The sequence below is a fragment of the Pezoporus flaviventris genome, unplaced genomic scaffold, assembly GCF_033815535.1.
Source record: "Pezoporus flaviventris isolate CSIRO_AGI_PZ_B2104156 unplaced genomic scaffold, CSIRO_AGI_Pfla_v1 ptg000006l, whole genome shotgun sequence".
Lineage (NCBI taxonomy): Eukaryota > Metazoa > Chordata > Aves > Psittaciformes > Psittacidae > Pezoporus > Pezoporus flaviventris.
The window spans coordinates 15,947,353-15,959,053 of NW_026892554.1; the positions used below are offsets into that span (position 1 = coordinate 15,947,353).

The 11,701-nt window shown below is 36.2% G+C and overlaps 1 protein-coding gene across 2 annotated transcripts in view; it reads left to right on the forward strand.

Moving 5' to 3' along the window:
• Positions 1 to 1,326: 1,326 nt before the first annotated feature.
• The window catches only part of TJP1 (tight junction protein 1), a 195,562-nt gene continuing 185,187 nt past the window's right edge, over positions 1,327 to 11,701 (forward strand). Inside the window, exons 1-2 of one of the 2 annotated variants that reach the window (XM_061447138.1) lie at positions 1,327 to 2,713; positions 5,429 to 5,579. In XM_061447138.1, coding sequence (XP_061303122.1) covers positions 2,296 to 2,713; positions 5,429 to 5,579 — 569 coding nt within the window. In that variant the 5' untranslated portion in view covers positions 1,327 to 2,295. The remainder of the gene's footprint in view (positions 2,714 to 5,428; positions 5,580 to 11,701) is intronic. The other variant, XM_061447139.1, reaches the window with a different exon arrangement.

Below are 11,701 nucleotides of genomic sequence, written 5' to 3' on the forward strand. Positions count from 1 at the left end.
ATACCGTCTTGTAGCTCTCTCTGCTGTGGTGCTCGTGACGGCTGAGCAGCTGGGAAGTGTCAGCATTCACAACTCGTGCATGAGTTGTTTTTTCAGTTCGCATTTTCCATTTGAACCAATTCTTTGCTCTTTTTCTGAAGAGATGCAACTTGGCAACACCTACGTCTGTCACTTTACTATAGGTCTCTCTTGTTTGAGGATGGACTGTCATGGGCAGAACTGCCATGAACATACACAAAAATAGGACATACTCTATAGCTTCCTTTAAAAAAATCATTATTAATCTGACATCGTGTAGAATTTATTACTCCATTTAGGACCCTGATGACAATCTGTTATCAGAACAATAAAAACCCCCATAGGCCTAGTTATGAGTTTAAACTCTCAGAAATGAATTCAGGTTACATCCTCTCATCTTTGGGCACTGTCTTACAAGCCCCAAACCTGTAATTTTGGCCTTGCTGTAGCATTTACTGAAGTAGTGGAAAAACTTGCCATCAGAAGTTAGAGTGACTGAGAAGGCATCAGATGCTGTCTAACTTGTGTGGAGTTCTAGGCTTTAACGCGATCTTTTACCTTCTGAGAAATTAGTAGAACGCAGTTTGGGGGGTGGGGAAGAAGGCATGAGGTTTGATTGGAAATATAGAAAGAATGGGGGAGGGAGTATTTGTACTGCCCCTGTGGAAGTTCAAAAATCAAAGCGAATCTTTAGAATCAGGCTTATAAAGGAGTCTTTACATTTAAAGGTTGCCTGGATGTGCTAGGCCTTTCATATAGGTTGGCTCCTTTCTCTGCCTACTGCATATTACCCTTGTTTAGCTGAGCTACCTGACTAATAGTTAGGATATATAGCAGATGCCTTTCACAGGCTATCTTCCCCCAAGGTCATCTTTCATGTGGTGTGTGATGCCTTGCAATACACTGGTAGCTCTACCTGAGTAGATTGAAGACTATTACAGAAGAAGCACAAGAATCTCACCACTATGGTCAATAAGCCATAACATTTTAAACTGGGACCACTAATGTGGCTTAAAATAACAAATAATTCCACTCGTCCTTACTCCAGTTACTGTGTTACATACAAGGCTTATTATATCTAAAATAGCCCCAAGGTGACGGGCAATGCTTCCAGTTCTGTGAAGCCTGGCTAGTTAATTGTTCAGATGATGTTATACACAATAAAATACCTAAATTATTATATGGCCAATGGTTAACTTAATGCTGACTAACGAATACTTGAAAGTTCAGAAACAGAAGCAGCCTGATAGGAGGATACAGTGCTTGCATGCTAAGATCATAAGGACTGAAAATATGATAAAACTTGTTTTCCTAAAAGCTTGTCAAAATATTTTTTTGCTGCATAAAAGGTAAAGTACCCTTAAGAAAACTGCAGATGAAGCCACACGAGTGAGACCATGGATGCTTTAGAAGTAATTAAAATAGAAGAAATAGACTAAGAAACAGGAGAAGGAGAAGAAGGAGGCAGGAAGTACTTATACCTTTTCTATACAGGGAATTTATTTTGACATAAAATATGAAAACAAGACCAAAAAGGTCCCTGTATTAAGTAGCATTTGCATAAGGGAGGTTATGTAATGTGTGATCCTCAATGAATGATCATGAGTGGCAGAACACCTCCACTAGGATTCCAGTAATCTCCACTGTTAAACCTGGTTCATGAAATGGACGCTATATGGTCGTTTATTTTGCTTGGACGCATCTTAAAGATCCAGATATGCAAAAATGTAGCATATTTATCTTCACAAAAAAAAGGTCTTATTCTGTAACCTTTTATTTACCTTTTGCATATAGGATTACAAAATATTTCTAGAAATGTGCTTTCTGAATGTATAAATCCATTGCATTGTAAAGCAAATATTTTATGAAAGAATAAGAAGTGGAGGAGATTTAGACTGTGGTTTGGGTATGGCCTCTGAGGAATACAAAATTAAAGTGTACAGATGACTCTTCATCTTATATTGTGTACCAGCTTGTACAGATTATTCCAGTTTGATCAGCTGTCTTGTTGAATGAATTATTTTTTGCAAAGGGATATCTTTGAGGAGCAGTTACAGAATTAAAAAGTAACAGTAACTAAGCAATTCTTAGTCTCATCATTACGGTTCAGAAGCTGTTAACAGTTGTAAAGGGCTAATTAGTGTAATGTAATCCTCTTAGGAGTCTGCAGGCATTGAGCTAGATTTCTTTGTAATTTGTGTGTAGGCCTTCTTTATTCCATTAGAATTACAATAATTACAGACAGCAGTATGTATTTGCATTCTATCCATCTACATTATGTTTACTTTGCATACTGACTACTGCACAATAAATGCAGAAGTAGAATTTTATGTTTTCTTTTTCAATATAAAAATGTTTGGAAGAACAGCCAAATCTTGGTTTTGTAACTGTATAAAATCTATGAAAAGAGAAAATGAAAACAGGAGTAAGTGGCTTTCTGAAATCCCAAGCAAACAGAGAGAGAAAATACTGGATGAGCTGGATGTGAACAAAGTGCTGTCATATTTGGTTTACAAGAGAGTCTTTTCCTTGGAGGAATACAAAGACATTTGGTCTCAGGAAAGCTACAAGAAGAGAACGGAATATTTTTTAGATAAACTCTCTTTAAAAGGCCCAAGTGCTTTCTCTGCTTTTTGTTCCATTTTGGAGGAGGTCTGTCCTAACTTGCTGACATGCTTTCTCCTTGGTTATGAAGGTAAGGTCACTGCTCTGAAATGCTTAAGTATATATTGGTAATGTCTTGGAATCCTTTGACACTAATAGTTATTTGCTATAATTAGTGTTTACTTTCTCTCTTTCACTAAACAAGAGAGAGTTATTTGCTGTCTTTATGGTTCTTTGTTATGGAAAAGAAAATAATGGGAAGCAAAATTCGTTAAACAAATATATATTATTGTCATACTTTAAATGTTTAAACTGGTAGCAAAATACTGTTTTATTAACATTGCTGCTACTAACGAGTAAGAGATAGGATAAAGAAAAGGATTCCTAAGTACTACTGATAATGCTTAGCTCAGAAATGTGACACCGATCTTTTACTTTCCCCCCCATTTTTGAAATATTTAAAAATAGATTGAGGAGTTCTATAGGCATAGTGTCTCGGTAATTGATCCCTTTCACAGTCTTCTTGTAAGTCACATAATTTACTATACCTATCTGTAAACAACTGCATGAAAAGGATTGCATTACTAAATAACAATACAATTACAGTAAATCAGAATGTTATTTGGACATTAGGCACTGTTCATACTTAAGAAATAATGTTTTACTAGATATTAGAAAATACAATGTGAAAAAATTGTGTTTACAATTATATTGTAGTGACCTATTTTTACTATTTGTTATATTCCAAATTTGAGTCTTTCAAGTGAGCTAGAGTTTTCTTAGCAACGACAACTGCAAGGTTGTTATATACAGAATGTCCTGTTAGAATTTAATCAGAATAGTCATGTCTCTGACCAATCCGTTAAGTAACAGGTTTAGGCACCTTAGTATTACAACTATGCACACAAAGAAATCTGTGAGGCTGAGTATTGTAAGGATTTTAATAAATTAAACAATTAAAATCTAAACCCATGTTTACCTTAAAAATGTATGCAGTCTGTGCCCTCTCTTGAAAACCCCGTTACTTTTAACTGACAGTTAGAGATCCAATTACTTGAGAAGGCAACAGATATTTTACCATAATCTACTTATAAACAGCTGCCCATTTAGTGTATCTTTTTATGATCCATTTACAGTATGGTTTTATGGCACAAGAAAATCAAAGGAGGTCCACAAATGTTGTTGGGGTTTTTAATACATGTATAATGTACTTCATGGACAACCACATTATGAAAAGTCTACTTAGGGCCTCTTTACCCTATCATATTTTAAAAAGAGCATACAAATACAAATCCAACTGATTATAATTACATTATAAAGCAAGATCTTTCGGAATACACATTTTGGAATAAAGTTTGGGCTTCCTCTGAATTCCTTGCAGAGACAGCACAGGCAGATATTTTGTTCTATAGCACCTAACGTTTCATGCAGAGGCCTGTCACAGAACAGATTTAAATCCTTAAATGGTGGGTACAAGGTTTTGGGGGTTGTACTGTTATAAAGGGTGATGGCCTTGGCTGTTGGGTCAAATCAAGGACTCTGTCTCCCTGACAACATCATAGTAGATACAGAGAAAAAAGGAGAAAGCCAATGCTGCATATTTCCAAAAGAGTGAAAGATGCTGTTTGAACAGTGTCCCCAATCCATTCTGTCTGTCTGTGGCTTGTGTAGGCAGAAAATTGCCTTGGGCTGCGTTAGCTCAGCCACTATTAAAATCTTTCCTCCTTCCCCTCCCCCAGTAGCATATATCAAATGGGCAAAGCTAGTTTTAGAATTTGTTATTGCTAACAATAGCATATTGGATAGCAGGCAAAGAAAAACATATGCTATATATTCACAATAATTCACTGCCATAATCTGTTTAAATTCACGCATGCATGTTTTGCAAATTCAATTAAATGGATTATGTATTGTGGATTTTCATGCATTTCAGATTTTTATAGATTGATTTTGATAAACCCTGTTACAAGGTACACAGAAAGGTAGGATGAAAAAGAGAATTGTTCATTTGTTCAGTTTTCTGTTATTTTTTTCTCTACCCTATAAAAGCAATTGATAGGACAAAAGAATCACAATGGAATGCTGTCTAGATGCTTGATGAGAAGTTGCTATGCCTGTGCTATGTGGCTTCAACAGACCACCTAACAGCAGTTTTGTGCCATCCTGTTCACTGTACTTGTTAAACAGACTCTTTCTGGCAGGCTAACTGAGCATACAGAATAGAATCAATCCCCGTTATTGATCAACTGTATATACAGCAGGGTCCACTTTCTGTTTTCTGGACCTGCCTGTTTTGGCAGATGTTTCCATTATCTTCATGCCCTACAGAAAGAACCATTTGACAGGTGCTGGCAATAAAGCATGACTCCAAGAGGTCACTTAGTCTCTGGACTAATGTAGTTCACTGCAAAAACTGTAAACTGTACTAGTGAAATAGGGCCAGAGAATGATGTACTGTCACTTGCACACAGTTGTTTTAATACTAGTTTGAACTCTTTTGTCATTTGATTGTTACTTGCCCATGTGAAAACAGTAAGAAATCAGTTCTTCAGTGGCCACAATTGGGGTTTATATGGAGTAAGAACTTCAGGTTTATTTCCAAAATTCCTAAAAATTGTCTAGCCACAAGTCTATTGGAAATATGAATATGGAAATAACTTTATCTATGAAAGGTGCAAAAGAAATTATGTTTATCTAAAATAGCCACTCATCCAAATGCAATATCACATTCAGAATTACATTAAACTGTTGGTGTTATTTTGAACTATGTATCAGGTGTTAGAGAAATTTCTTTATTGTTATCCAGACCATATGCATAGACGTTTCCCAGCATCATCAGAGCAAACAAAGCTGAGAGCTGTATCAGAGATGGAGCTGCACGAAACCTGTCAGATGAGTGACCAAGAAGGAAGCCCATCTGCTGAGGAACATCTGAATCGATCATTCAACAAATACAGGTTAAAATGATCAGTGTCATAATGTCCTTAATAATCGTAATATTTCCTGTTGCATAGTTTTGATCTGAGTGTATATACCACTGATGCTTTCAAGTTTTTAATTTGCATCTGATTTTACATAGGTTTTTTAAACTATGATTCTGTTTTGTATAATGAACATCTTTTGATACTTCTAAATGGAGGGATCTGTTCTTTACTACAGGTATTCAGTAATGATGTAGTGCATTGATGACACTGCAAGTTTTCAGTGTTCAAGGAGACACTGAATGAAAGTGTTGTAAGCACTGTACATGCTTAGAAGTGCATTTTACACATAAGCTTGCTTGGAATGTGAGGGACAACGTAAGTTAGTATCACAGTTCATGGTACTGAGGAAGACCTGTATAAGAACAGCATGTAACCTGAAGCATGCTGGGATTCTGGGATTGAAGTCCCTGATTCAGAGATTTGAACATAAAAAGAGGACAGACACAAACAAAATTTTTTCAAGTCCTAAATTGCTGCATTTTCTGTAGATAGTATTCAGTTCCGGCATTTGCAGTTGTGTGTTTGGAATCATGCTTTGCTTAAATCAATAAGAAATCTATCTGAGAATGGACCAGAGCTCTCAATAGCTTATCAGCTGTTAAGAAATATGGTAGGTAATTTAAATATGTCCAGCTAAGAGAGAAACTTAGATTCTGAGAAAAATGCTTGAAAAGTAGTTAAAAACTGTACTGCTGTTTTGATGCATCAGTAGCATATAAACATTAAATTATGAAGCCCTAATTCCTTTGCATGTCTAGGTCAGTTTTGTTAAGTTTCAGCTAAGGAATGGATTACAGTAGCTTGTAGAAGTGTAGTTAAACTTAATGACTGTGAAGTGATTGAAAAAATTGTGGTCATAAGAGGTTAAGTTCATCTTGAGTAGCAGCAAAACATGAAAGGGTAATAGAAGATGTGAAGACTCTTGATGTCTTTTTGAGCCCATACAGTACAGTATGGGCCCAAATTGTACAGTATGGGCTGAGCTATACCTGCAAGTAATGAAATCCCAGTCAGAACTCCTTTCTCCGTGTACATTCACAAGAATTCCATGAGACTGGCAGTCATTCATAACCTAAGTATGTGCCGTTTGGATTTAAATAGATTAAATCTGTAGCACTGGTCCTGCAACATCATAAGACAATTCACTTACAAAACCAAAATGATTAAGAAGTGTCTGCAGCTAAAGAATCACATCAGGGAAGTAGGAGACAAATACGAAAGCTCTCCTGGAGCCGGTCTATGCTGCAAAAACTTGATACTTCTAAAAAAATCAACTGGAATAAAACAGTGTCAGTATTTGCAGTCAGGCAGTCTCACTATAAGATCATTCTGTATGTTCCGTATGGTAAGAAAGTATATTGTGTATCAGTCCTACATATATGCTGGAAGAGGAAAAAAAGATACTGGAGCTATCTTTTCCCTGCAGTGTATCAGTGTTAACTGTAGAAGCTGATATAGCCCCAGAAATCACACAGCTAGAAAGGAGTATTTATCTCTACTGGAAACAGAGAACTCAATGAGAAGGCAAACTGGTGTGTAATAGCACATACTTTTCTTCCAACACCAGTGTCCTAGAAAAAAAATATACCTTGACACCAGGTTAAAATAGTACTAATCTTTCCACAACTTCTGTTATATGCTGAACTTACCTCCTCCATCCATAGAGAAAAAATATAATAGGTTACTGGCTTTTCATAATTTCTTTTAAGTGCCACACTTGTGTCAAACACCAGGAAAAAAAATTTTACACAACACAGTATTTGTGGAGAAGAAAGTCTCAAGTGCTTGTTACAAATGACAACCCCACTTTTAAAGAAAACAGAATAGCTGGAAGCAAAGCAAATGTGCCACCAGTATGCATATTGCATAAATTCACATTACAAACCACAGTTGCAGGGACCCTATCAACAAGGCAGCCAGAGACAGAAAGAGCCATCCATAAATACAACAGTACACACAACATGCATGAATGCAACTAGAAATAACGTAGCAGTAGTTAGAAGACATGAGCATGAAGAGAAAAACAGAAATAGCATCACTGCCCTTCTCCAAGTATTTGAAACTATTTTCAAACATTTGTAGAGTACTTCTTCCAGTGGTAGAAAAATGTCAGACACATAGACACTCTAAGGACAAGAATTTCTTGTCTCTGAAATAAATGACAAAATTCCAGACGAATTTTAGTGGGAGCATCATTGTGAGATGGAGTACTTTGATAATACAGATAATAACAGATGTTACACAATTCTATAGCAATTGCAAAGCTCTATTTTTATGTTTATACAAGTTAGCAGTGTCATAGCACTGCAGAATAGGTGGTACATATGGTTACTTTACATGCCTGGAAGAGCAAAATCGTCTCAGTTGTAAACACTAAGAGATCCCGTTAAAGAGTCAACCAACTATAGCCATTAAATAGTTCAGTCATTAAAGCACCTTGGGAAATAAGAAAACCAAATTAGAGATGCAAATGTTGTGTGGATTCACACTTAATGTTTTATTTAAAGGTGAGAGCCCTAATAAGGATAACCTGCTCTGCATTCACAATTTCCCCTCGAGACAGCTCCAGCATTTCTGATGAATACTGTAAAATGTGATTTTAACACAAGTGAAACTGAGAAAGTTTGGGGTTTGCATATTGTAATTTGGTCTAGGACTTCATAGGGATACCCTCACAAAGATGTCATACAGAAATACCATATTGCACGTCTTCTGCAAATCAATGTTAAGGATATGTTCTTGGTCTGGTTTGGGATCAGAAAACATTGTAACTGGTTCTGTTAATTGTCTTCTTTGTACCTTCTTCCCCAAACACCCTCTCCAAAAAGGACAGTCTTTATTAAGCCAGTTGAAGGAATTGTAGGTTGGGTCAGTAATTGCCTGAATATGACTTCGAATTAATTAGTACTGCTTTCAACACTTGGGGTTTTTTTGTTACTTTCCTTTATCTCTCAAGCATCACTGAAGATTTGATGCTGGCCCTATGAAAATCATGCAGATGACATAAAAGAAAATAGTTAATTATTTTTCTCAGGCTTTCTGTGTTTGTTTTTTTTTCCTCCAACAAGTTTTTTTTCTGTTATTGATTGAGAACTGGAATGCTGAAGCAGACAGTTCTCAGTAACATTAATAGTACATATCTGTCTTACTTTCCAATGTATCAAAAAAAGATTGTGTCACAATGTCTGCCAAATATATTATCAGAATAAGTAATATCCAGACTGTGAAAATGCGATACCATTTTCGCAGTTGTAACAAGCCATTTTTTTCCACATTGCAATCAACAAGAGATTTTTGCACACAGCTTTTCCATTTTCATGTAAATAGATTATGTTTGTATGTATACATGCTTTACAGTTCAAGTAATTAATTTGAATTTGAAGTTAGCTTTATGGTTTGATTTCCCCCCGATGATTGAATCCTGATATGTCTCAGTTCTACTGAATAGGATATACCTTTATGAATCTATTGGAATTGTGCTTTACAGCTCTTAAATAAATCAGTTTTCAACATTTGAAATTCAACAATTTGCACTGGGAAAAAAAGCTCAAGGATGGCAGAATTTCACTGCTGATTATTAGTCCTGTGGGAAAGGAAACAGTCACTGCTATGCTTTAGATAATAAAAAATTCTGTACAAATCATGTAAACAGCATTTATTCAGGAAGAAATGAGAGCCATAGCAGCAGATTTTTAGAATTTATTTGGACTGCCATATATTGGCATCTTACACCTCTAAACATCATCATTAGTTTAAGAATTAGAATTTTTATGGCATTTTGGCATGCATTTTGTGTATTAGAAACTTGGTAAGAGCACAGGAAGAATGGTCCAAAAACTTAAGTGCATGCCTTAATCTCAGCACTGTTGAGGACAAAGACCCAATTATCTGACAAGGCACAATAGTCTAGCAGTCACAAAAGAATTTCTTGCATTTTTCTGTAAGATAGCAGTTTGATGCTTCTAAATGTAAGCTTCTATTTAACTTCTTACTATTTCATCATGTAAACATTAGATTATCTATACTGTATGTTAGGCTGAAAAGCTTATGGTCTGGCTAAGTAAATACAACATTTTGTTTTCTAACAATTAAGAAAACCCAAGTTACAAAAAGTAAATTCACACTGAGACTGGATGTTTGAGAAGATGTTACAGTATCAGGCTTACTGAATTATTGTAGTAAATTGGCCTTTTCTCATTTTCCATGCCATTTTTATATAGCTTAGAACTCCCTTAAAGTTTTTTCTTTAGAGATAGAAGTTACTTTTCTTTGCAATAAATACTCAGTCAATAGTAATTGACAAAAAACCAAAAAAACAAAACAACCCAAATCTCAAAAAAAGCACTGCTGGATTTAAAACTGTAAAGACATCTTTTTAGTATCTTCTGACTTCAAATAAAAATCACAGGATTCAAAAAGAAGGACGTGTCTGAGAAGAAGGTACACAAGCCAGGACATTAAGTAGCTTTGTTATATTTAGATTTGCAAGGTTATCCAGTAAGTTACATGTCTATTAAAAGTAGAAGGATGGTCTACACCATAACAATACTAAAATCAAGCAACAACTATGTAGCATTTGGCAGTTGATGCTGAAAACTGAAGGTAGCAGATTCAATTTAGCCACTAGATGGTACTACATCACAGTTGTTAAAAAATACCTTGGCTACCTATTTGAAGTTATTGCTGTGATTGTTTAGAATTGTAACAATATCATAACATTTAGTAGTGATGATCCACTTGCTCAGTTTTCCTGGACAAGATTCACACACACACACACATATAAAACATACATGTATCTGACCACATGAAGGTAGATATGTAATATATGACAGGCAAAGGCCATAGGGCTGGACTGCTTAAAGAAAAAGCTCCCTTTCAGGAAGACTTCAGCGAATGCAAAACCTTGTCAGAAAATGCACAATTCCGCTGCCGGGAAATGCCAGATAATCCCCTTCCTTCCTGACCAGCACGTCGGGCACAGATGAACCCGAAGTCACAGATCAGGTTGGTATGGAGCATCCCATTGCAAGAGACAAAGCATAGTACAGTATTGCAAATGAATCTTATGCGTGAAGTTTGAAATAAGGGACTGCACAGCTCTGTAACAGCCTACAGACCCAGGCTGAATACCACATTCCCTAGCACCATAATTGTGCCCCTCTCAATCTTTCAACCATGTGAGCACAGTGACAATAGAGAGAGAATTCATTAGCGGAATTCTGCAGCAGATTGATTCTTATTAACAAACTTAAAAATTGATTAGAAAAAGGTCTTAGCAGTGAGGTGGAAAAGTTTGCTGAGGATACACATTTACTCAATGTAGGAAGTGTGAGAGCTGAATGCGGAGAACTGTAGATGGGCCTTAAGACTAAGTGACTGGGTAACAAAATGGCAGAGGAAATTTAATGTAGAAAAATGTGAAATGATGTACATGGGCAAAAATGTTCTTGGCTTTATTAAGAAATGATGAGCTCTGAGCTGCCTGTTACCACTCAGAAGTGAAGTTTGGGATTGTGATAGACAATTTCATTAAAAAACATTAACTCAGTGCATGGCAGCAGTCCAAAAATACAAATGTTTGGAATTGTTAGGAAAGGAAAGAAGATCAAAACAGGAAATATAATTATGCCAGTCTATAATGGCACAGTTGCTCACACCTGGAACACTGTGTGCTGTTCTGGTGCTTGCACCTTGAAAATGTTACCTTAGATCTCAAAAAAAGTTCAGAGAAAGACAACAATGATCAGATGCATGGGACAGAATGGTTTCAATAGGTGATATAATCCAGCAGGCTGGAATTCTTTATTCTCGAAAAGAAACAGCTTATGGAAGGAGATAAAAACTTAAAAAAGGAGAAGGTGAGAATTAAAGGATCAGATATGCTTCTAAAGGGCATCCAAGAAGCTATTAAGCCCTGCCTAACTGTGCTTTATTCAGTGACATAACAGTATAGGAAAACAGAAAATGGCTTCATAGTGGGTTGGATCCTCTTTGTCAGGCTTCCCTCTCTTCTTTTTGTGGTGAAAAGCCAGGCCAGGCTGGCAATGGCAGTAAGACAAGGAGGTCTTCCATATTAGAAGGTCCTTAGATGTGCC